The sequence below is a fragment of the Protopterus annectens genome, chromosome 7.part1, assembly GCF_019279795.1.
Source record: "Protopterus annectens isolate FY-2018-M chromosome 7.part1, PAN1.0, whole genome shotgun sequence".
Classification (NCBI taxonomy): Eukaryota; Metazoa; Chordata; order Ceratodontiformes; family Protopteridae; genus Protopterus; species Protopterus annectens.
The window spans coordinates 425,846,783-425,873,890 of record NC_056740.1 but is presented as its reverse complement, the minus strand read 5'-3'; the positions used below and the strand labels follow the sequence as shown (position 1 = coordinate 425,873,890).

At 41.1% G+C, this 27,108-nt stretch overlaps 1 protein-coding gene across 1 annotated transcript in view; it reads left to right on the top strand.

Moving 5' to 3' along the window:
• STAB1 (stabilin 1) overlaps positions 1-27,108 on the top strand; it is a 2,761,215-nt gene that overhangs the window by 1,735,862 nt on the left and 998,245 nt on the right. The window contains exons 51-52 of the mRNA XM_044078505.1: positions 12,893-13,339; positions 13,407-13,553. Coding sequence (XP_043934440.1) covers positions 12,893-13,339; positions 13,407-13,553 — 594 coding nt within the window. The remainder of the gene's footprint in view (positions 1-12,892; positions 13,340-13,406; positions 13,554-27,108) is intronic.

The following is a 27,108-nucleotide window of genomic DNA, read 5'->3' as shown; positions in this document are numbered from 1 at the left end:
ATAGATCACTGCTACAGTAGCACAGTAAGACTTCTAATAGATCACTGCTGCAGTAACACTGTAAGACTTCTAATAGATCTCCGCTGCAGTAGCACAGTAAGAATTCTAATAGAGCACTGCTGCAGTAGCGCAGTAAGAGTTCTAATAGATCACTGTTGCAGTAGCACAGTAAGAGTTCTAATCGATCACTGTTGCAGTAGCACAGTAAGAGTTCTAATAGATCACTGCTGCAGTAGCACTGTAAGACTTTTAATAGATCACTGTTGCAGTAGCACAGTTAGAATTCTAATAGATCACTGCTGCAGTAGCGCAGTAAGAGTTCTAATAGATCACTGTTGCAGTAGCACAGTAAGAGTTCTAATAGATCACTGTTGCAGTAGCACAGTAAGAATTCTAATAGAGCACTGCTGCAGTAGCACAGTAAGAGTTCTAATAGATCACTGTTGCAGTAGCACAGTAAGAGTTCTAATAGATCACTGCTGCAGTAGCGCTGTAAGACTTTTAATAGATCACCGCTGCAGTAGCACAGTTAGAATTCTAATAGATCACTGCTGCAGTAGCGCAGTAAGAATTCTAATAGATCACTGCTGCAGTAGCGCAGTAAGAGTTCTAATAGATCACTGTTGCAGTAGCCAAGGTGAGAATTGCATTAAGTTTTGTAGGATTTTCCCTTTCAGGGTTATTGCTTCACTTTTTGAGACAAGAATACATTATAGCTTTTGCCGCTTTTACTGCTTTTTATATGGAGCTGTGCTCGAGCTCCTGGCAGTTAGAGGGAGTAGAAGCTGCCTTTTAGGTTTTGTAAGCTGGCTGGTTGGCTATATCCTTAGCAGTATATAACTTGAGTAGCTTAGCCTACTGAAACAGTGATCTATTAAAACATCTACTGTTATGGAAAGTTTATTTAGATAAGTGTACTTTCTCTCGGTCCGGATCAGGTTTTGATAGGACTGTTCTCCAGCGGCTCCTGGACTCTGACCCTTCTTCCTCTTAGATTAGTCACAGTAAGCTGTGGTGGTCTACCAGTATAGCTCAGGCTACTGCAACAGTGATCTCACGATGCGCATAGTACAGTTGTGTTAAGTAACTTACCATAACAGTAGATGTTCAAATAGATCACTGTTGCAGTATGAACCTTTATGTTTACTGTGTTTTATACCAGGATGTAGATATTTTTTTTATTTTTCCTTTTTTCTAGCACATACCTAACTAGCAAGGCTCTAGCCTTCCTTATTCTGAGATAAGAAAGGTCTGAAGGTTTGGTACCCTCACCACTGAATTTAGAGCTGTACAGCAATACTGACCTGTCCTGGAGATGTGCTGCATGAACTTGGGGATACTCATGGTGATGCAGTCTCTCTGGTGGAGACTGCAATGACCACTGGTTGTGTTATGGGGAAGAGGTGGGGCTTCCTGGAGGAGATATTCCCTGCGGTCAGCCCATTTTTACTGTGGCAAGTGCATACTGTTAGGGTTGAGGAGGAAGTGAAAAAAAACTCTGAATCACTGCTGATGGCTGTCTGGATAATGAACCCTCTTGGCTGGTGCTTACCTAGTGGGAAATGAATGTGCTTACATGACATTATTTCCTGGAGACGGCTGATCACCAGAAATCCTGACAATTGCTTCATAGATTCCAACTTGGAACTTGTGCTTATATTTTGCTCGTTGTGAGAGAAGGAGCACAAGGCATTGCTTCTTGTCTGTCTCTGACTGGGCAGTGAGTTTCTGTGTGGGACCTTCCTAATTGGTCTGATTGCTCTTCAAGGCATCTACTAGGAAAAGGCTACAATAAGCCTACAGATCCCTGCATCATCTGGTGCAAGACTGTTGATCAACAAAGAGCCTGTGGCCTACTTTTCATGTTGGGAATAGCGCTACTGTTTTGCTATTAGGGAGCAAAGAAGCAAAGGGGTAATGTGTCCCAGCAGCATGAAGCTGTGGTGAGACCAGCACTAGTAGTAGACAGGCAGTAGCCAATCAGGCAATTCCACTCCTTTCATCATGTTTGACAAAGCTAATTCTTTCTTTTCAGCAAGTAGTGCTTGACTGGGTGCTGTCTAACCTAACTTTATCCATAAATCATTGTAGTCTAGTTATTAGTTTTCCCTCAAGTGTTTGGCAGAGCCCTGTATAGATACAGACACCATGAGTTGACATTTTCCTGTAAAAGCACCCTTGAAGTTTCACCAATTACCTAGTTGCAAACAGGGCAACTAGTTTGTAGTGTCAAGCAATGCCTCCAGAGTTGCAACCCAGATATCCTTGACATTCTTTTATATTCTAACCATAACCATCTAAGCAATAGAAAAAGGCTTGTGCTGCGGTGGTGCAAGGCCACAGTGGTGCAGCAGTTAGAAGGCCGTGGTGGTGCAGTGATTAGCGCTGTCGCCTCACAGCAAGAGGTACTTCCATTCGATTCTCTGCTGGAGCACCTTCTGTGTGGAGTCTGCATGTCCTCCCCATGGGCAAGTGATGTTTAAAGACATGCAGGTAGGTGCATGCATGAATGAGTGTGCCTTCTTTGAAGGTTGGGCGTTGGGCTGGCAACTCTGCATCGTACAAATCCACTGCCAATCATTAGCAGACCGGAGTTCTGTTGTGGCAACCCCTAACTGAGAAAAGCCAAAAGACATTACTTACCATACATATGAACTTTCTCACTATCTTTGTTACCATCTTGGTGGCTATGGGTATCCAAAAGCAATGTAGAAATTGGCTTATGTTTACTGACAGCCAGCTAATTCTAAACAAAAGGTATGTGAGAGATGCATGCACACAATGTCACTGTAGGCAAGAAGATGACTGACTTTAATAATTTGCTTTATTTTTGATGTTATTCTAAGAGGGTGCAGTATTTGTCAGCATGGAAGTAGATGGTCAACAGACCATGCAGCTTTGCCTAGGGTTGTCTGGCCTTTCCCCTCTAAGCTTTCAAATATTAGCTAAAAACATTGTTCTCATCATAGCTGCTTTTTTAGACAATGTCAAACTGAAAATACTTCCAACATAGCAAATCAAAACCAAGAAAATCTAAAGGTGTTGCTGTTCAGTGCTAGTAGTCTAAATAAGAATAGCTCAGTGGTGCACCAGTAGCATTGTTGCCTCACAGCAAGAGGTTCTTCGGTTCGATTCTCGGCTGGAGTGCCTTCTGTGTGGAGTCTGCATGTCCTCCCTGAATTCATGTGGGTTTCCTTCGGGTGCTCTTGTTTCCTCCCATGTTACAAAGACATGGATCTGGAGCGTTTCTGCCTGGTACTCCACTGGAAATTGGCTTAGTTCCAAGTCAGACTTTCCTGGTAAACAAATATAAAATAAAATAAAATAACGAAACTCCACTCCCTAAAAGCTCTCCTCACCCTAGAGAATGCTGACATCTTTGCAGTCACTAAGACATGGTTTAAAACCAAAGAAAGCACACTGGCAGTGCAAGGCTATAATGCCTCCCACACATTTAGATCAGCTACTATACAGACTGGGACTAACTGTGGAGGTGTCTCAATTTACATAAAAAATAAACCTCAAGGCTGGTTGAACAGGACAATGCACTTGAGCTTCTCCATGTTCAAATCTTCATAGGCATAATCCAATAATACTTCCTTGCAAGCTATAGGTTCCCCTTTATAACTCAGGAAACCCATAACATGTATTTAAGCTTATTGTAAGCACTTACCATCCAATCCAGTACCATCCAGGAAAAAAAACTAAGGGTAATGCTGCTCAATGCCAGAAGACTCAATCTCAAGATGCACGCACTCGAGGCCCTTCTCAGTATGGAGAACATCGATGTCTGTGCTGTGACAGAAACCTGGTTCAAGGCTCCTGAGAGCACCCCAGCACTATCAGGTTTCACCTCATATCATGCTCCGCCCCAAAATCCGGACAACACCAAGAAAGGAGGGGGGGTGTCCATATTCATAAAGGACACCCACACCTCAAGGTTGGTGGCAACGCACAATGCATCGGAGACCATCCAGGTGCAATTAACCATAGGCAAGACTGCTCTGCAATTTGTAGCATGTTACAGGCCACCCTCTCAAACTCAGGAACCTCACATGGCCTTCCTGAAAACATTGGAGGGATAAATGTATCTCCAAACACCATCATACTAGGTGACTTCAACTACCCTAATATAGACTGGGAACACTACTCAAGCCCAAACACTCTAGCCCAAAGGTTCCTGGAGTTCATAAACTCAAATGCCATGGAACAACTAGTCACCATCCCCACAAGAGGAGAAAACATACTTGATCTCATCATCACGAACATGGGATCACAATGTTCAACACCGGAAGTATACCCCTCACTGGTGAGATCAGATCATAAACTAATCTCGCTGGAGGTCCTCATCCCGCCCCACCTGAAATAAAAAGACCACAGTGAAAAACTTCTCAAAAGCCAACTTCACACTTCTAAAACTAGTGTGGTCTCCTTTAAGGCCCCTGAGCCAGTGGTAAACATTACTCAAACCGCTGAATCACTTACAAATGCCTTCTACCAGCACCTACAGGACTGCATGGATCAGGCAATCCCAAACAAAACTAAGACTCTTTGTACCAAAGGCAAGCATCCAGTCTGGTGGACCCCAGCCATAAACAAGCTCTACAACAAAAGGAGGATGCTACTACAAGATAGAGCAAAATCCTTGAAAGGTAAGACACCTTTGATCATTATAAGTAAAAACTAAGAGCTCTCATAAAATCATCCAAGGCAAATTTTGAGAGAAAAATTGCCAAGGACTCAAAAGACAATCATAAGGCCTTCTTTAGCTATGTTAGAAACCTAGGAGGAAACTCCCAGATATGCTCAGAATTAGTTCAAAATGATGTGAAGATTACTGAACCTACACACATTGCCAACATACTGGCTGACAGTTTCAGTGCAAACTTCTCCCTCCCCCCCAAAAGGAGAGATATCTATACCAGAGGATTGTAGCCCCCAAACATCTCCAACGCCCAGGTGAGAACTGCTCTCCAAGGCAAAAACACAGCATCCATGGGACCGGATGGTGTCCCCGGCTGTGTGCTCCATGAACTCAATGAGGAATTAAACCCGCAGTTAGGACAGCTGTTTAATCTTAGCCTCACCTCAGGATATGTACCCAAGGAGTGGCGCACGCGACTGTGGTCCCACTTCACAAGGCGGTGCCTCCACTGACCCTGGAAATTACCGTCCCATTAGCTTGACAAGCCTTATCTGCAAAGCCATGGAGAGGATCATAATGGAACTCATAAATAAAGACATAGGGAACTTGCAGACTTTGGATCCAACCCAGTTTGGCTTTGTCAAAGGCAGATCATGCCTTTTAAACTTGGTTGACTTTTTCAAGACAGTCACCAAGGCCATTGATGAGGGAAAGGCAGTCCATACAGCCTACCTCGACCTGGCAAAGGCCTTTGACACAATACCCCACTCAGGTATCATCGAAAAACTCATCAGCTTGAATGTGAACCCATACATCACAAGATGGGTTGCAAACTGGCTAAGTGACAGAACCCACAGGGTCAGAGTTGCTGGAGCCATGTCAGACTCAAAGCCTGTCACAAGTGGTGTCCCACAGGGCTCAGTCCTGGGTCCACTCTTGTTCAGCATCTACTTTTCTGAAGTACAAGCAAACACAGGAGGGTTATGGCTGACAAAGTTTGCAGATGACTGCAAACTGGGCCATAGTCGAAAACACATCTGACACAGATATCCTTCAGAAGGGCCTCACAGAAATGGATAACTGGTGCCAGAGCCATGGCCTAAAGTTAAACGCCAAGAAATGCATAGTCATACCCTTCGGGAAAAACAAGGTTACCCCTAGCTACCATATAGGTGGCAATCCACTGAGCACAGAAGAAGTCATCAGGGATCTGGGGACCCAGGTTGACAGTAGCCTTTCGCTTGACACTCATGTTGCTAAAGTAGTTAGGAAAACCTTCTACATTGCCCACCTGATCATGAAGGGATTCACATCTAGATCAAGGGAGGTCATCGTTCCCCCTGTACTCATCACTCATTAGACCTATGATTGAGTACAATGCCCCATTCGAATGTATCTGACCCGACACCTGCAGCAGCTGGAAAGGCCCCAAAAGTTCCTCACCAAAAGGATAAAGGGTCTCAAAAATATGTCTTATGCTGCCCGACTGAAAGAACTCCAGGTCTATTCAGTCTCATACCGCTTGCTCAGAGGTGACCTGTGCCTGACATATAAGGCCATGTCAAACCCAGATTTGATGAATATGCTTCACCTCAAAAAATCTAGATCCCTCAGAACCACAAGGGCGGGAGACCTAAACCTTGACACGGTTATTAATAGAACGTGCTGGAGGGACAGATTCATTACCCAGAGACTCCCTATGCTGTGGAACAAAATCCCGGTACATGTGAGGCAGAGCACCTCGCTCGCCTTGTTCAAGAGGAATCTTGACCAATGGATGGGAGATCGCAGATATACCCCAGGGATTACTTCAGTGTCACTGCTTGACAGAGGCACAGCAAAATAATAGGCATAGTTTTATTCAAACTAAAGGGGTGGTGAAAGCCACATAACTATGGGCTAGGCTTATAAATGCCCTTGGGCAGATAGCCTAGTATGAACCTATGAACCTATGAACCTATATTTATGGGTGACTTTACCCCACTATTAACTGGAAATCATATATGACACCAAACATGCAGGCACAGAGATTCCTGGATTTTCTAAACACCAAATCCCTAGACCAGATTGCCAACGTGCCAACCAGGAGCACAAACATACTAGATGTGGTTCTCAAATATGGGAGAGTGATGCACACCCACTAGTGTAATAACCTCTCTGGTAAAGTCTGACCACAAATCAGTGTCCTTTGAAGTAAAAATAAAGCCCAGAACTCCAGCTAACGCTGGAATATTCAGAAAATACTCTAAGGCTAACATTTTGCTATTAAGTGATAACATGGCAACATTTCAAGCTGCTGTTAACCCAACTCTGAAAACACTGCTGCTGACATGGAAAAATTCACAGAAACCCTATACAAGCATGTTAATAGCTGCATAGAGGCAGCTGTACCCACCAGGAAGAAGTACAGAACTAACTCAAAAAACAAGCCACTTTGGTGGAATCTCAGAATCAATAGGCTGTATAACAGGAGGAAGAAAATCATGGCAAAAATTAGGAAGTGCAACACCAAGCAGAATAAAAGCACTCTCATCAAGCTAAATAAACAAGGACAAATAAACTATACCAAAGCCAAATTTGATTTAAATTTGACCTCTCAGGCCAAGGACAACCAAAATGCTCTCTTTAGCTCTGTTTGCAACCTCAAAGGCAATGCACAATTGTGTGCAGAGTTCATTGTTAATGGAGCCAACTGTTCAGAAGCAGAAGATATAGTAACCTACAGACAGACAAATTCAGCTGTAACTTCACCCCTCCCCACAACCTCCCATCAGGAAATGACATTAAATATAACTCCTGGTATTATCACTAGAGAGCAGGTCCTCAATGTTTTCTCTAAGACTAAGAACACTGCATCAGTGGGCTTAGACATTGCCGCAGGCTGCCTTCTAAAAAGCAAGAAACATGACCTATCAAGCCCTCTGGAATTGCCATTTAGCTATAGCCTCCAAACAGTCTTCCTGCCTCACAAATGGAGAATAGCAACAGTCATCCCTCTCTCTACAGAGCCTGGAAACTAGAGACCCATAAGTATTACTGTCTCATATGCAAATCCATGGAAAAAATTATCATGGAAATAATTAATAATGACATAGGAAACCCCCAAACACTGGACCCAGCCAAATTTGGTTCCATCAAGGGCAGATCATGCCTAGTCAGCCTGGTGGACTTCTTTGAGAAGGCCACTAAAGCAATGGAGAAGGGAAAAACAGTCCACACTGCCTACCTTCACCTGACCAAGGCATTTGACACAATACCCCACTTGGGCATTGTTGACACACTCAAGAGGTTAGGTACAAACCCTTTATGTCACCCGGTGGATAGCCAACTGGCTCACTGAGTGGACCCAGGAAGTTAGAATTGGTGTGCCCACCTCCACAAAAGGCCAGTCACAAGTGGAGTCCTCAGGGATCTGTCCTGAGACTGTTCTTTTGCCATTTACTTCTTTGAAGTCAAGGCCAATGCTAGGGACCTCTGGCTGACTAAATCTGCAGATGATTGAAAAGTAGGAGCAGTCATAGAATCCCCCACCAACAATAATGTTCTTCAGAAAGGGCTGGCACAAACAAATAACTTGTGTTAGAGCCACGAATCTAAATGCCAAGAAATGCATAATAGTATGCTTCAGGAAGTCAACCACCCTGGTAACTATCATATTGACAGAACACCCCTAAGAGCTGACCCATTAATCAGAGACTTGGAGACACACATAGACAGCAAGTTAGCCTTTGACCATCATCTGCCACAGTAGTGAGGAAATCATTTTGTGTTGTGCAACTTATAAACAAAGGTATGGCATCTAGGTCTAAAGAGTCATTGTTCCACTGTATTCAGCATTCATCAGACCTATAATTGAGTAGAATACCCCCTTTAGTATGTACCTAGCCGAGCACGTCCAACAATTGTAACGTCCACAGAGGTTCCTCACTAAAAGAATACAGAGTATAAATAACATGTCCTGTGCCAACCTCCTCAAAGCCCTGTTCCAGTATTCTGTTTCCTACAGGCTGTTGAGGAGAGATCTATGCCTGGCATACAAGGCATTGTCAGACCCCACTATGATGGACCTCCTGCATGTCCACAAAACAAACAGCACCAGACTTACCCTTTCTAAAAAAAAATAAACCTTGCTTGTGATATAAATAGGACCTGCTTGAGGTATGTATCCCAGAGACTACCCCTTCTCTGGAACAGGCTTCCCATCTATGTAAAGCAGAGCTCCTCCCTAAACTATTTCAAGTGTAACTTAGACAATTGGATGTGGAACAGGACATTTATCCCTGGTCTGGCACCTATGTCTCTAAAGGAAACAGGCAGCATGTGAATAGTTCATCTCCCAAGCTCCTGCTTGTAAATGTTTTATCTCCCAACCCCCTGCTTACACTTGTCAAGGTACCAGAACTTGTCAGAGATTTGGGATGCATGGCAAGGCTTAAAAAGTCTCTAGTGTCCTTTAGCCTCATGCACATCTAAGAACCTGTAGACTAAGGAAAGGTCTGATGGGTAGGAAGAGAACCTGTAGACTAAGGAAAGGTCTGATGGGTAGCAAGAGAACCTGTAGACTAAGGAAAGGTCTGATGGGTAGCAAGAGAACCTGTAGACTAAGGAAAGGTCTGATGGGTAGCAAGAGAACCTATAGACTAAGGAAAGGTCTGATGGGTAGCAAGAGAACCTATAGACTAAGGACAGGTCTGATGGGTAGCAAGAGAACCTATAGACTAAGGACAGGTCTGATGGGTAGCAAGAGAACCTATAGACTAAGGACAGGTCTGATGGGTAGCAAGAGAACCTATAGACTAAGGAAAGGTCTGATGGGTAGCAAGAGAACCTATAGACTAAGGAAAGGTCTGATGGGTAGCAAGAGAACCTGTAGACTAAGGACAGGTCTGATGGGTAGCTAGCAGCTGAAGCAAAAATGGAAACAAATGTGTCAAATCAAATAAATAGGTTTTATTTTTTGAAAATATCCTCACTGTACATAAAACATCAATAAGTGATGCAGTCTTCTTCATGTACAGAGACATCTGTGACAGTAACAATAATATTATGTGTATTACAGGTCCTGTTCATAATAAATAATTATGAATGAGACCGAGGACATCGATCAGTAGTAATAATCAGGCGGCTGGGTAAGAGCACATAACCAAGCATGCTTCTGCTTCCCAGCAAATGGTACTCAGTATCAGATAATAACTGTACGGCAAAAGTTAAAATGACAGAAAACTACCTTTTTAACAGAGATCATAGCCACATATAACAGACTGGAGACACTATTAAAAGAGGAAGGCAACTCCTGAAACCCAGAGAGCATAGGCATTACAAGAAAGACGAATAGTGAACACACGCACCTCCACACATACACACACATTCATGTGTGAGTGTAGATATATTTACAAAAAAAAAGGGCTACACACACTTCTCAAAAGCCTTACATGCTTATTCATTTTGTTAATATTACTTTCCATTAGAGTGTTAACAGAAGGAGATAATTTGGTTTAAAATCAAGATGTCAATCGCACATCATCAACACCACTAACGCAAACTCCAAACAGCGACTGTTGAAAATGTCCAACACCAGTATTCCGAACCGCAAAATCTCACCCCCTTTTTGATCCATGTTAGCACATGTTTGTAGGTGTGGCGCAGTCAGAAATGTCAACGTTCAGTGTTTTTGTGACATTCTGAGAAATCAGCATTACGGATTTCTTGTAAAGGAGTTGACAAAATGCACATTCGCCGATGGGTGATCAACATCTTGATAGTAAACCAGATAATTTATAGTCTTTCATGACCTTCCTATTGTCTGACCAAATCAAACCCATCTACTTTATTTCAGTCTTCTGACCTATATTTTTGTAAATGCTGCTGTAGGTTTACTGTGTACTAGTGAGTCCAGAGAATTCATAGGAGTTTCAAGGCAATTTAATCTCACAATCATTGATGCCTTGAAAATATCTACCTTCAGGCTGTATCCCCTTTCTGAAGGTGGGATACCCCATGTAGTCCTGGAATAAGTTAGAGGATGTCCATCCATTCACACAGGTTCTATATATACTGCTTATCTTTCAGGGGCAGCTTATTCTGGAGATGGGTGAGGCACTGCCTAATGTATATGTCTCTCCATTGCATTCTGCGTATCTGCTGGTGAAGGTTTAGGTCCTTGAGTATGGTGTTTGCTAGGGTATTAGAGTTGCTGAGATATAGGATATCAAGAAAAGGAGTGTCTCTATTGCCATGGTAGATGAGTCACAGATCATCCATCAAGAGTCTATAAAATATTGAGGAAAGGGATAGAGCTTCTGTCCTGTCTTAGTAGCTCAGGGTCTTTAAGCTTGAAATCATCTTAGTTATTTTATAGTTAGTACCTTAAATTTGTTGATAATGCTCTCTTCTGCCAGCTATCTTTAGCTAAGATCTATGCCAATATAGTTATTTGTTAGTATTTTAGGAACTCATATTGTATCCTCCCTATCTCTCCTAAATTTTAGCATAAAGAAACCTAAATCTCTCTTCTCTAGTTTATAAAAGCTAGGTAGATGGCAAATGTTGGAAGAAGTAACTGAGATCGTATGTTTTGGGTGTGTAATGAGTTGCCAGACTCTGTCAATAATATTGGGTGAACAAATGAGTGTAACTAAGGAAATGATTTTTTGAGCTGTGATACAGGATCTGAGTTGCCTAGACATACTAAGGTCTTGCTGAGTTTAATTGTGGTGGCTACCAAAAAAGCAGTTACTAGAAATTGGAAATCAAAGTCTAAACTAAGCTTACTAGATGCAGTGAATATAGTAACAGAAATAAAAGAACTGGAAGTGGGAGCTTTAGAAAAAGGTAAGGAGAAAATGGCATAAAAAATGTGAGTTATGGAAAATATACGTGCAGAAAAATGGTTTGGAGGAGGAATGAGGTTTAAGGGAAGGCAAGAATTGAATGAGTGATGCAAGTTTTGATTGACAATGAATGTGTAGAAGATTATATGTAATGTACAATGTTTGTAACTGAACAAATGCCAGTCTGGCTTGTTTTCATTTATATAAATGCATGATTGCCTATGCATAAATGATAATTCAATAAAGATGTTTCTTGCTTTAAAAAAAATAAACAGTTTGCAATGTCAAAACATGGATGGAAAAATGGAATTATGCTTAGCCGAGTTGTTTGGATAAGATGTTGCCCTAATGGTTGACATGGTGTATGCTGCAAGGATAGCAGCATATCATTATATACAGAGATATGAAGACATTGGAAGAGGCAAGTGAGATGGAAACCATGGGGAGATGACAGAGAAATGGTGTGAGAGGCATGCAGAGGGAAGAGGAGTAGAAAAGAGAGAAGTGTGAGAAATGCAAAGAGAAGAGGGAAGTAGGATGAACAACAGGCAATAAGTAAGGGGATGATGAGATGAAATGAGGAAGGATGAAATAGACCTAAAGGGGTGAGAGAAATGTTGGGTTCATGTAATATGACGTTTGTGAGCACACCTGCACTTTGGGTGAGGAGGTGTTCCTTGAGCTGTTGTCTACAGTTGGGCGTTATTTATCAGGTATGTATATAATACTCTATATTGAATTGATGTGACCTCTATACATTTTCACTTGGCACTGTATCAGTGTTTGTACTTAACTGTTATCTTCTATGCCTTATGAACCTGTTTCTGTAAGTATCTTTCAGTGTATTTATCACATGCTGTGTGCATGTTAGTTTTATATGTATGTATGTAACTGTGTTTTCATTGTCAAACAGATTGGGAAGTGGCTGAAAACAGTCAAAAGTCTGGTAGTTAAGGCTGTAAGCTGTTGAGAGACTGCTTCTTGTAGTCCAGGGTTTGATTCCATTTCCTGCTGTGCAAGTCTGATAAGTCACTTTACCAGACAGTTGCAGTTCTTTTGTGTGTGTGTTGTAGTAGGCCATGCCATTCAGATTCCTGGGCTTGATATCTCTGCTGTTCTTAGTAAATTATTATACACCAGCCACAGCATCACTGCATATCAAGTACTGTTTACTAATGGTTGCAAAACTTACATTATCAGCTATTGAATCTTTTGATAATGCTTACTAAAGTGGAGACAGGTGCAGAAAAGTTTATGATACAAGAGGGGGGAAGAACTGTGCTTCACCTCACATACAAACACACCTTGGAGATGTATTATTGCTATATCTCAGAAAGAAATATCATACCACACTGTCAAATGCTACCATGCTGTCAGACTGGAGTGTAGATGAAACTAACATGAATAGATATGAAAGTTTTGTACATATGACGTTGATGACATTGATGACATTAATGATGATGACGATAATGACATTGATGAATTTGATGTTGACATTGACAATGACATTGATGAAGTTGATGACTATGACATTGATGACATTGACATTGATGACGATAACATTGATGATGTTATTGACATTGATATTGATGACATTTATGATGACATTGCTGACATTGACGATGACATTGATGATGACGTTGATGACATTGATGATGACATTGATGACATTGATGATGCTGATGACATTGATGATGATGTTGATGACATTGACAATGACATTGATGATGACGTTGATGACATTGACGATGACATTGATGATGTTGATGACATTGACAATGACATTGATGATGACGATTACAGTGACGATGACATTGATGATATTGATGATGTTGATGACATTGATGACATTGACGTTGAAGATGTTGATGACATTGATGACACTGATGACATTGATGATGCTGATGATGATGATGTTTTTCCCTCAACAGGCTGAAGAATGGAAGACGAGAGGCCTCGCAGCTGAACTAATACTCTATCACATTGTAGGTTGTCAACAGCTCTTGCTGTCAGAACTGAAAGCCCAAAAGTCTCTGACCACCCTGCAAGGCAATAAAATAGAGATCACAGAAAAGAAGGTATCTAGAACAAGCCAGTGTTTCTTTTTATCCTCATGTACTTGTCCACATAAATCGCTTGTCTTTGTAGACATGTATACTCTTTGTTCTGCATAGAGTTTGCCTCATTTTAACACTTGTCATAAAATGTTCGCTGTATTGCATACCATCAGTAGCATTAGAGTCAAGGAATTGATTTTATTGTTTTTATCAGGATATTGGATTAAGGATATTTTGACAGTATGTTGTTTCAGTACACAAACCACATATTAGAAGTGCCTATGCTTTTATTGGCAGATAAGGTATCCTTTATTGTGGAAATGGAAACTTAATCAAGGAGCTATAGAAAATGAAGAGAAATGGAAGTTTTAGGGATAACATTTTTCCTCCAAGTAATATAAGATTATACTATGCTGGTTACCATAGCTAGTGACTCTGTGTACTCGGATACTTGAAACTCCATCATCCTTGCAACTACTTATGCCACGTACCTGCATGCACAGTCTGGAAACACATTCTTTCTCTCTTTCTCCTGTAGCTAGCATCACACCGGACTACAAATAACAAATCGAAGAGACTGGTATGACACCATTTCAAAACATTTTTTTCATGACTCCATCTCTTCCCTGGAAGCTGTGAAATGGTAAACTCTAATTGATTACACATTGCCCGTACTGTCTTGGAATATGAATGGGTCCTCCATCAAAAAATAGAATCATCAGTTATAGCTCAGCTTTATTTTTCCAGAAGCCAGTCTGTTCTGTCAAAATCTTGATTGAAAAGCCCACCTTCATACATTTATCTACTGTACATTTATGTCATTATCTTCATCATATCATACTTTTCTGTTTTTTGTCATTCTTCTGTCATAGATTACCCCAACACTCTCTGCCTTTTAGCTGCAGCTCCTGTGATTCTAGCTTTGACCTCCTCATTCAGACTTCCCTTCTCCTCAATGCCCCCCCTCCCAGGTACTTGAAGACGTTAACCCATTCCACTGTTTTCTCTTCCATATCAATGTTTATCTTCATCTGATTTTAACCACTTGCTGCTATGACAAATTTCTTGTCTGTATTCAGTTTCATCCCACATGCCTTCAGTTTTGCATTTCATTCCCCTATCATTTGCTTGGGTCATCAACCCACTTATCTGTTTCAGAGTCTGCTTGTAATACCACAGTGTCTGCATACAGTAGCTTTGTTGATCTGTCCCCTTCAACCTGTTTGCTAATATGGTCCATCAACAGTATGAACAGCAGTGGATTCAGAGATGAACACTGATGCACACCTGTTTCCACCCTCTGTGTGTCTGAAAGCTGTACATACTTGTGTCATTGGGTTCTTACATACCTTAAAGTAATTCTACCAATGTTTCCTGGACTTCAAAGCATAGCAGGACTGCCCAAAGCAGCTTTCTTGGGACCTTGTCATATGCTTTCTCCGAGTCTAGAAATGCCTGGTTGGGCTGTTTCCTTGTCTCTAGCTGCTTCTCAACGATCTGTCTGTCTGTCTTTTTGAACTTACTTAATCTCAGAAACATAAGGGACAACCCATTTTTAAAACAGAAACATGGCACAGCACCTACAATATCAGAAACAGAATTATCTGAAATGAGTATAGGCCAGAATCTAATTCAGAGATGGTTCCATCCTACAGAAAAAATATGTTGTCCACAAACCTCCTGAAAATTTTCAGGTGTGGTGAAAAATCATGTGATGCTGTCACAAACGCATCCTCCCAATTGGCCTTAACAAGGCTGGCGTAGCTATTGGCACAAGAAGTGCCCATAGCCGCACCAACCTTCTGTAATTAAATACAATCATTATATATAAAAGCATTACTCCCAAAAATAAGATCTAAAAGCATGGACCCATCTCTGAATTAGATTTGTTTGTAATTTATCTTGAATCCACAACTAGTTTTTTGAGATTTACTAAGAATCCACATCTTGATAATATTGATTTTTTAAATGTTCATTTGTATAAAAATGAGAGAGGATTACTACAAACATCAGTGTATAGAAAACCTTGTAGAAAAAATACATTGCTTCATTGTACTAGTATGCACCCGGGATATGTTTTTAAAATGATAGTTAAGAATTAAGCTTTTAGGACATCTAGATTGCATACTAGTGATGTTGGTCTACAGGCAGCATTGGGTACATTAAAATATGAGTTAAAGACACTTGGCTATTCTGCTCATGATGTGGACTCAGCGATTAGAGAGGTGAATGAAGCCAGGTCCGGTTTTGCAAAACCTTATTTTTCAAATGAATAGTATGTGTGTTACTACTAAGATGTCTGATCGAGGCTGGGTAAGACCAGTTATTACTTTTACTAGTGATGATGGAATTATATGTGATGTAATATGAAGTAACTGGCCTATACTCACTTCAGATAATTCTATTTCTGATATTGTAGGTGCTGTGCCACATTTCTGTTTTAAAAATGGGTTGTCCCTTTAGAGGCAACTTTGTTATGGCAGAAGAAACACTGACATACCTTTGTCAAATAGGTTAGGTACTTTTAACTGCAGGAATTGTGCAGCCTGCCCCTATATTTCAAATTGTAAAGTGTATAAACACCCATCTAATGGTTTTATTTTTACTCCTAAATTTTATGAAGATTGCACTAGTAAAAATCTTATTTACCTTTCATTTTGTGTAAAATGAATTAGCTTCTATGTAGGTAAAACTGTTAGGACCTTGAAGGAGCGAATATTGGAACATGTTGGTTATATTAGAAATAAGGATATGAGTAGTCCTTTGTTTAGGCAGGCACAAGCCTTTAATGATCATTCTTTTAGTTTCTTAGTGTTACAGTGTGTTGATACTAATAAGGGGGGGTGATTTAAATAATGTTGTTGAGAAGGTTGAAAGCAAGTGGATCACTAAGTTACAGGCACATAGAAGTCAAGGTCTTAATGGCTATGTGCCTATAAAACCCCTACTTAAGGAACATACATTGTTTCATTGATTAATTGAATGTGTTATATAAAGTATATGTGTAGTATTGTATTTTGTCTGATGAATTGCCTAGTTAATGGCATGAAAGTGCTAACCTTTTATTAAATCCTGTTTGATCTTAAGCCTTGGTGGTCCTGGCTAGTATTTTGTTGCTGTACGTTATTTTGCATTGATGGGACCTTAGCTGCCTTGGTATCATTCTTTTGCAGAAATGTTCAAATATCCTCATTGACTCAGTCACAGAAGATTGTCTTTCTAGGATTTCTCTGCAGCAGAAGGCTTTTTTGACACAGGGGAAGATAGATTTTTATCTGGAAATGTTCCTGAGCTTCTCAACTCAGTCCTAGACTTCAGCCAGAAAGTATCACAGGATCCTGTGGATCATAACATCTATGATTCTCAATATTACTTTTGCCAGATTAAACATAAGAAAGATTAAATGTGTTCTAAGAAACACATAGGCCCAATATTTGCATCCTCTGGAATCTCAGATTTCAATCTTGGACTTTGTAAAAAAGGAACTGCACTGGTGAAGACAACATGTACAAGAAATTCAGGTACCGCCTTTTCTCCTTTACTGTCAAGCCAGTCTGTAATTATGGACTCCTCAGATTTCATTTGGAGACAGTTTCAATGGAGATACAGGTGCAAGGCCTATGGGATTTCTCAGAAAGGTCAAAGTACATAATGTCAAAGAGATATTGGCTGTGATACATGCCTTAAAATCACTTCATCATCTATGGTTCCCAGGACCTCTTCAGGTGATTACAGTCAACACCACAGACAACACTGGTTCTCCCTTCTTGTGGAATTGGCCAAGGGTGATTACTACAAGCTTCCTCACAAATTGGACCTACTCACACAAAATGGTGGAGTTTCATACACCACAGTCTCATACATTTTCAACTAACTGCCTGGATGATTCAATTCTAATTCCTATTCTAATTCCTTTTAAGTACCTCAAGGAGGCAAGAATGTCTGCTACTAGAAAATCTTATATTGGCAAGTGGAACATATTTTTATTTGATGCCTAGCAAATAACCAGAACCCTGTCATGAATTATATACCCTGGTGCTCAAGTACGTGTGTTAGTTACTAGCCTCTAGCCTTTTGTATTCCTCTTTCAAGTGACATCTTGCAGCCATTTCAGCATGACTGTCTATGGATCCTCCACTTTTTCTTTCCAGATCCTCAGGACCAAAAAGAAAGGATTCCACATACTCTGGATGTGCATAGGTAGCTTAGGTGCTATCTTCACAGAATCAAGTCCTTTAGAAATGCTCACCAGCTATTTATTTCTTATTTTAGGACTGGGAAAGGACAACTCATGTCAAAGCAGCCTATTTCCATGTGGTTGTCCATGGCTTTTGCCTTTTGTTATGCCCACCATGGTAAACCAGCTCCATGTAGCATCAGTGCTCATTCTACTAGGACCTTGCTTTTTCAATGGGGTATTGGGAATGTGTGTACTCTAGAAATAGTCCTCTGTACATACCTTTACAAGGCATTACAAACTTAAATCTTTTTCTAGATCCAGGACTGGCTTTGCTAGGACCATACTCCAGGGGTCCCAGGATCCATATTCTTCCTCCTCCCAGGTTGAATAGATTCTGGTAATCTACCGATATAGCCTAACTGCAACAGTAAGAATTATGGACATAGTATAACTGTATAAGCTGCACTTACCCATAACATTAGATGTTTGAATTCCTCACTGCTTCAGTATCCACATCCACCTTCCATCACCTTAATTTTGTATATAGTTACTGGTTGGGATATAAAACTGTTATTTTTGACATGTTTTAATGGTTCAGAATGAATAAGCTACTTCTTAACTTTTGGGCAAGAAAGTCCTGAAGCTTCTTCAATCTGACTTTTGACCCCCCCCCCCCTCAGGGCTGCCCAGTCAGCTGTCAGATTGAAGATGTGGGAGGGTCTTTGATATTCTGGTTGTATGAGGATAGAGAAGTGCTGTGATACATGATTCCGGTTGTGTGAGGATACAGAACTGCTGTGATACTTGAATGAAGACTGGGCTTGAAGTTAAAAGTAATGCATTTTAAGCTTAGAAATGCAGCAGTGAAGTAACTTACCTGCTGTAAAACTCTGCTAAGTTGGGTATAAAAGGTTACCTTGGCATCTATAAAAAGAAAGTAGAAACTGTTGACATAGAATGCCCTGCATTTTAGGGACCAGAATTACCTTCTTTACATACCTTTATTAATGGAGCATGCATTGTATCATTAATGGAGCATGAAGTATACATTGTAACTGTATATTTTCTAAGCAGACTTAGGCTTTGTAAGTCCTGTCACCTCTACATCTCTCCATAGATTTTGCATTACTCATTGTAATGATGGTGAAGTGCCTTCTAAAAGTAGTGTAGTTTCATCATTCACTTCCACTTTACACATGTTGTGTACCTTCTTTCCAAGAAGTATAATAAATACATTTTTTGTACAGGTCCTTTTCCTCCTGTTCTCGGCTAACTAGGCATGACCTGCCACATGATTGCTGTGTGCTTCTGCACACTTACAACCTTTCGAATTTGGTTTGTCACATTTGTAACATCCCCTAATTTTTGCATGCCTTCCCAATGTGGCTAACAGCCGCAGCTGTAACATTTATCGCCTTAACATTTATATTCATGCTGCTAACGACTCCCACTGTGTCAGTAATAAGCCTTACTCATGCATTCCCTCATTTCTTTGTATGTTGTAATACAGGATATTCTATTTCTGCTGTAAAACAGACTGCTGTGTGGGAAAATGTTTTCCCATGCTCCCACTATGTTCTTGTTGAAGTCTGTTTTTTTTTTTTTTAAGTTCTTAAACCTGGTGGCTTTCTGTCTGCCCCTTCTGCTAACTTTGCCACAAAATTCCCTCCTGCTGTTCTTTCATTGATTCACAACAAAAATACAAATATATTATTCTTTGAATGTATGCCCCTTAAACTAATTAAAATAATTTTCCCATCCACAGTGTTCCATAGAACCAGAGCATGTGGTTATCTAAACATAGCTACAGATGCAGTCAACTGTTCTCAGACAAAATCACTTTCAGAATTGGTCCCACTTACTGTTGTAACTAAGTTAGTTAAATCATTGTGTTTCCACAGCCATCAGTGATTTACACTGATTTTTACTGACTTTATATCTATACTATGTGCACATTATGTTAGCCAATACGTGTGCTATTAAGTGACCTCAAAAGCACTACCTATCACCATGGAGTCCCAACTTACTTTACTCTCTTTCTTAACCTATTACCAATTTCTTCTCTGAGGCAGTGTAGCAGCTTTCTGGTGTCTACTGACAACCTGCTTCTTTAACACATACTGATTCCACCTCAGAGAGATGCATTTATTTATCCAAACAGGAGGTTTGCCTCTGTCTGTGTCCCACACATGGTTGGTGAGCAGCACCATTCAACACAACAGTAAAAATTACATATATACATCATATCAGTGGCTTATCAAGTAGCACACTTGCTTTTGATACTGGGAGATTAGAACACTGTGGGTTCTAGTCTCACACAGCATGCTTGAATTTTACAAGTTCTTACACTACGGTGTAACATAAGGCATTGCTGTGTACCATCCTTAAAATGAGATATTAAACTGAGGTCCCATCTACTTGATTTGGTGGAATCTCAGGTGGATGTAAGAGATCCCTTGCCATCTAGCAAGAAAAAGTAGAAGCCCTGGTAAAATATCCATCAGTCAGTATGAACACCACCTGAGATCTGCCCCGAAAACAGGTTGCTGTCCTAGTGGCACTAACCTCATCAACCCAGTATAAATAAGTAAACCTACTGTTTAGACTCTTAGACATCCCATAAGCTTATCTCAGTCATGTACCCAAAATATTAACAACACACCCATGTGTGCACCCACACCTTCTGTTAGCAGGAATCACCTGTATTGCAGGTTTGTACCCTTGAGATCTCATAAGTCAGAAGTACACCACATAAATGTCTTAGACATGGCATTCAATAGCTTGGCAAAGGATAGGGTGGCAACTGCCTCTCTGGTGCAAGGATTAAGAATGCCATTAGGGCCCTTTGGTGCCTGAACCACCACAAATATGATGACAACCTTATCGTTGCCATTCTGAGAGTGATCGAGCCCAGGCATTATATCCTGTAGAAGATGCAGGGAAACACTATTAAGCTCTTTGTTCATGCCTTCAGGAAAGGCAAGTTCCTAGCATTGAGCAACATTTGAACTTCACCAGGAATGATGCGTAAATTCAGAAGTAAAATAATTAACTTCAGTAATTGGCTGGTAAATTGGAATCATTTTGGAGATAACTAGTGTATGTCTGCATGATTTTCCCATGCTGGCTAAAATTTTCTTGTCCCCATAATGTCTTTTTAGAAAGAGTTTACCAGATTGACATCCTGGTTTGTCAAATTCTATTCCAGATAATATCAAAGTACCACTGCTGAATGCCAGAAGTCTAAACACAAAAAAACAATCAGCTTGAAAGCTTTCTTTACTCAAAGAAATCCGCATTTGTTGTAATTACAGAAAAATGGTTATAGTGCAGTGATAGCACTCCCTCTATTACAGGGTTCAATACCTATCATGCATTCAAAATATTTTGGGTACATGACTGAGATAAGCTTATGGGATGTCTAAGAGTCTAAACAGTAAGTTTACTTATTTATACTGTGTTGATGGGGTTAGTGCCATTAGGACAGCAGCCTGTTTTCAACAACTGCGGGGGAATATCCATATTTATTTGTAACCTCGTTTCTCTTGCTAGACTTTTCATTATCCAAATCTAAAACTGACTGAAGTTCTAAATCCAATGTTGTCTTTTTTTGTCAGACTCAACCATTGGACCATTGGATTTGACCTTGGCACTTTTTCAAGAGCTTGGATTCAGGGCTTGACTCCTCCCCTACCCATAATTCCATCTGGTCTCCAGATTACTTCAGATCTTATTTGCCACTTGATCCATCATGACATGTGATTTGAGGGCTCTGACAATTTCCACTAATGATAAGTGTTCATTGAAATTTTTTGAGCTATTTTTTTTATCTGTCTCTCTCTACTTTATTACCTTTCTGGAGTTGTTTTCTCGTACTCCATTACATCCTTACAGTATTCCAAAAAAAAACTTCTATGTCTTGCTTGTATTTTTCCTGAGGTCTTAGTCTAGGTTGTTCCCTGTACCTTTCAGTCTTATTAGCTAATTGTTGTTGTTGGGCTAGTTTGTGGTTTATTTTTCTCCATGGCTAATGTTTTATGTATTGTAGCTGTCAGTTGTTGGCTGTCAGGGTACTGTTTGTGTTTTAGCTACCAATATGTTGGACAATGCCACTGGATTTAAAAAATGCTCAGCCTGTAGCCACAAGATAATTCCACAGGATCCATGTTCACTGTCCCTCTGCTGCTTAAGGATCTGTCACTTAGACTCCGACTGAAAGACATGTTCTTCTTTCAGGGTCAGGGCACTTCAAGGATGCTGAGATAAGCATTTCCTAAAGGCTTTCTTTCCACCCAAGTGGGGAGGTCAGTCACTCCTGCCCCAGAGGTTTCATCTCCTTCTGCAAAGAAAACAGAGAATGTAAAAGATCCAAGGGAGAAAGAGAAAGAAAAGGAGAGAGAAAAGCTTAGGGAGTCAAGCAGACAAAAGGAAAAAGAACATGAAAAACAATGGAGAATGTCCAGAAAGATGTCACCAAAACAGTCAGAGCTTTCAGGCCCAACTCCAAAATCACCAAGCCATTCTGATCCAGTTACCATTTCCTCCTCTATGTTTCTCACCAGAGCCAGTGAGGCCAAGGCTTCATTCTCCATTCCTGCAAGAAAAGTGTTCTTCAGCCACCTTCATTGGCTTCATCCTTCAGGTCCTTCCATTCATCTAAGAGTCTATTGGAAGCCATTGTTGATGATGTGGAAGCTCCTTTGGATACAGATTCAGTTGGGAGTCATTGTGGCACCAACCCCTTCAGTGGCTCCAGATGCATCTCATTCTGATCCCCCACTGGTTTCTCCTGTTCCCGCCCGAGTTTCAGATCTGAAGCCCACGGACTCAAGTCTGCATTGTAGATCCCATATGTCAGAGCTGACAAAATGTTCAACTTTGACCCCAACAGACTCCCTCACTGTCTTGACTCTGGCCTTGTTGAATAGGAATGAGACTTGAACCAGAAGTGCCAGTGCCAAGACTCAAGGTTCAGCACAGACTCCAAAGTTTTTGCAGCTGTCTCTTCTCCTAAGTATTTGACAGCTCAGTGCCTTTGTTGGACTTGGAGCCTGTTCAGGTCAAAGTCACAGATGCCTCATCCCTTCTCCCTGTGGCTCAGGTGGGTGCTCCCTTGGTCCCAATTTCTTTATTGACATTTGAGGCATTCGAGAGTGTTCTGTCCAAGTCCTGAGAAGAAGTGTCTCTGCCACACTAAGCTCCATCATGACCTCCTATGGATCCTGTTTCCATATCCACTCATTCTGATTGACAGGAACAGACAGCCTCTTTCAGCCACAGGGGTTGTTGCCAGGCAAGCTTCCGGTGTGATTCCAAGCCTTCCCCCCTGAAGCCCGCACAGGTGAGATTCCTAGGAGGCAGACTTGTAAGAGGAGACATTTGGACTCTTCAACAGAGTCAGTCAAGAAGACATATATTTTAGTGGGTCTATATCAGTTGAGCGAAAACCCCTTTACACGAACACCTAAACATTGACCCCTATACCTCGAACAGTGACGAACAGTGAAAATCCCGAAGGTACTAAACTGCAAAAAATAAAATATCGAACTATCATAGTTGTTCAACCCCACCACCCGCTACTTAGTACCTACCCAAACAAAATAAATAAACCACATACATACACTAACCAAACCCTACAGACATACACCCAAACAAAATAAATAATCCACATACATACATTTAACAAAACCCTACTTCCAACACTACACTAAACCCCACATACACAACTATCTATGCACTGCCTTAACCCCTCCCTAACCCTAAGGTCTGTCACTACCGCACACTTCCTCTACAGACATACACCCAAACAAAATAAATAACACACATACATACACTTAACATCTGACACTACACTAAATCTTACATACATTACCTATCTATGCACTTACCTTAACCCAAATCCTAACCCTAAATTCCTATCTATCGCACACTTACCTTACGGAGCTATACCGCAGATGGGCCAACCAAAACAAATCAACATTTTGGAATTCCCGGTTTTGGACGTTCAAGGTTTATGTACTTTGCACAATATGGTTTGACGTATTCGTATTCACGTACTAGGGTTTTCGCTCAACTGATATAGACCCAATTTTAGTGACTGAAAGGATTCTCTACAATCTCCTCTAGAAGATGTCTCATTTAGAGCCATTCTGTAGTTAATGAGGCAAAGAAGGAGTTGGCCTTCCAAGGCTCCTTCTCCTATAGAGTCTTTGTTCAAGGTGTTTGAGGCTAGCTATTCTACCTCCATGGTGGTTCTGCTCACTGACAAACTAAAGAACTAGTTTCTCAGCACACTTGGAAGGAACCTGATGTGGTGGAGCCAAGGTTTCCATATGTCTACGTTGTAATGCAGCTGATGCTACAGCTAGAGTGACTGCAACAGTATTGCTATTCATTGGCATGCCTAGATGCACCTGTACAGCTCTGCAGAAGGCTTTAAGACATCCGTCATTAATGCCCCCTTTTGATGGTTTGACCCTGTTTAAAATGAAAGTGAAAGAAAAGCTTACCAGGAGTGAATAGGAAGGCAAGACCCTATCTGCTGTTGGTGGTTGCTTTTCTACCCCACAGAGGACCTTCTTCTGAAACCAGAAGAGAGAAAAATGCAAAAGTTCTGGAAATCCCAGGGTTTAGACCAAGATGCTTCCATGTACAAGCACTCCCTCGAGGCAGAGGAGGGAGTAACTTTAATGGATGCTGGTCCAGAGGTAGAGACAGACTGCAAAATCAGGAGTTTTGTCACCCTTTCACAGAGAAATCCTACCAGTGATCCTGAATGGTTGCCAACTGCCGTACTCTGGAGGCACTCAGGCTGCTTATCCCGGCACCATCAAGCCTGGCAGGTCACCAGTCAAGATTTCTGGGTGCAGAGAATAATCATTAGAGGCTATGTTACTTCCTTTGTTTGCCCTTCTCCTAATGAGAAGAAAATCCCTGATGTATCACCCAGTCAGATGGAATTTGCAGCAACAGAAGTAAGAAAGCTGCTACAAAAGAGTTATCAGCAGTTCCCACAGACCAAGTAGGATATGGTGTCTATTCAAGGTTCCTTTTAGTTCCAATGAAAACAGGGGACCTAAAACCCATCTTGAACCTAAGCCATCTCAATCAGGTCGTGAAACAGACAAAATTCTGGATGGTCATGGGTCAGTCTATTCTACCTCTTCTGAGAAAGGACAACTGGATGTGCTCTGTAGATCTCCAGGATGTCTACTGTCATATCAGAAGAGCAAAGTAGCCCAGGAGGTTTCTCCATTTCCAGCTGAGAGCCATAATTTTCAATTTACAGCATTGTCCTTTGGCCTTATCACAGCAGCAGGGTGTTCATGAAATACATGGCAGTGGTAGCAGCATACCTCAGATGGCAGGGGTTCCAGGTGTTCCCATATTTGGACAATTGGCTCTTTATCACACCAACCAAGGATCCACTGGACTAGTGCAGGGAATTCTTGCTCAATCTTGCTCCACAGTTGGGGATTACATCAACCTTGCCAAGAGGCAGCTAACACCATTGCAGAAGACAGAGCTTATCAGATGCCACCTGGACACAAATTAGTCAGTAGCCAAACTCCCACAGTCCAGAATATTGTACCTTCATCAGGTAGCTTCAGGGGTCCTTCATCACCTTAGTCCCCCAGCAAGACTTACTCTCCACCTTTTGGGCTTGTTGGGTGCTTTGATCAAATTAATTCCTCAGGCAAGGTATTACATGAGAATCCTGCAGTGGACATGGTTATTTCAATTGTCCTTGAAGCCACATCCCCATTCATGTACCTATACTTCTCACAATGATATGCATAAAGCACATTAATTAGTGGCTGACCTCCCTTATAGCGCCATGGGGTCGATTGTTCTCCCCACCATCCCTGGCAGCCACTATGACCGGGTATTTTGAGGAAAAAATGTTCAATGTTCTTGGTCATCAACAGAGGCCATTCTTTACATCAGTGATTTTAAGATGATGATAGACCTCGTAGCATTGCAGGCCTTCCAGGACTCCATCTCAAAGGCTGTGATCTCTGTCCAGACAGACATCATGGTGGTAGTCTGATATATCAACAAGCAGGGAGGAACATGCTCATATCCACTGTGCTGGGAAGCCATGACAGTGTGGCAGTGTCTTCCTGTCACTTTCTAATTGCAATGCACATCCTGCAGACTTCCATTGTTCTGATGAACAAACTGAACAGATCTATTCTTCCTTCCCAAGAGTGGTCCCTCAATCAGACAGCGGTGATGCAGAGTTTCAGTCAATTATCTGGTTTCATTCCTATCTATGTGTCAGACAACAAGCTGTACTATGGAAAGATAACTTATCTTCCCTATTACCGATCACCCCTTGGAGTCCACCTGGGGTCTATATTAGGCCCCCTCCTATTCTCCATCTTCATTAATGATCTGCATAAAGTCATCCTATATGCAACTTGTATTCAGTATGCAGATGACTCGACCCTAATCTGTGCTGCCACCTCCCCTGCAGACTTACAATCTTTTTCCCAAAACACCAACAGAGTTGAGAACTGGCTTACTGGTTGCCAGCTGTTACTCTTCACCCCCACTTGCAACGTCCCTTTACCATCTCTCACCATAACATCTAACGATGGTACCATGATTTCCCCAGATCCAAGTTCTAAACTACTACGAGTAATTATCGACAACAACTTTAAGTTTGATGCTCACATCGACAAATCTATTTATCATCTACGAAACAGTTAATAAGAAACTAGGCTCTTTATGTAAGGTTAAACAATTCCTAACCCCATCTGCTAGGACTGTGATTGCCAGTACACATTTGCTATCACCCCTTCTTTATGCCTCACCCATCTTCACAAACCTAAGCAAATCTGACCTCTATAAACTTACTAGCTGCTACAATAATATTGCCAGATTTGCCACAGGATCAGCATATAGAACACATCACTGTCTAAACCTTAAATCGCTAGGCTGGCTAGAACTACCCTACCAACTTCAATATAACCAATTAATAGTTGTTCACAAAGTTCTCTACCAACCAGACAGTACTCCCATACTGAAAAATATTATCACTCCCTACAGTAACCTAAAAACAATCCGCTTCTCCAACAGAACGCTAGTACAAACTGTTAACTCCAATAACTCAGCTGGTGAATCACTATTTACCAACTCTGTTGGCAAAACCTGGAACTTACTTCCTGTGGAACTTACTACAATTCCCTCCTTAACCCAATTCAAAACATCACTTAAAAATCACCTAAAAATGCATTGGCTTCATCCCTGTACAACCCTGACTAATCCCTCCTCAAAATACTATCTATAAATGAAAACCTTATTACATGTAGAAACTTTCATAGTATTACTCTGATTCATTAACTGATTAGAAAAACTGATTACATGTCTCTTATCTACTGGAAAGTACTA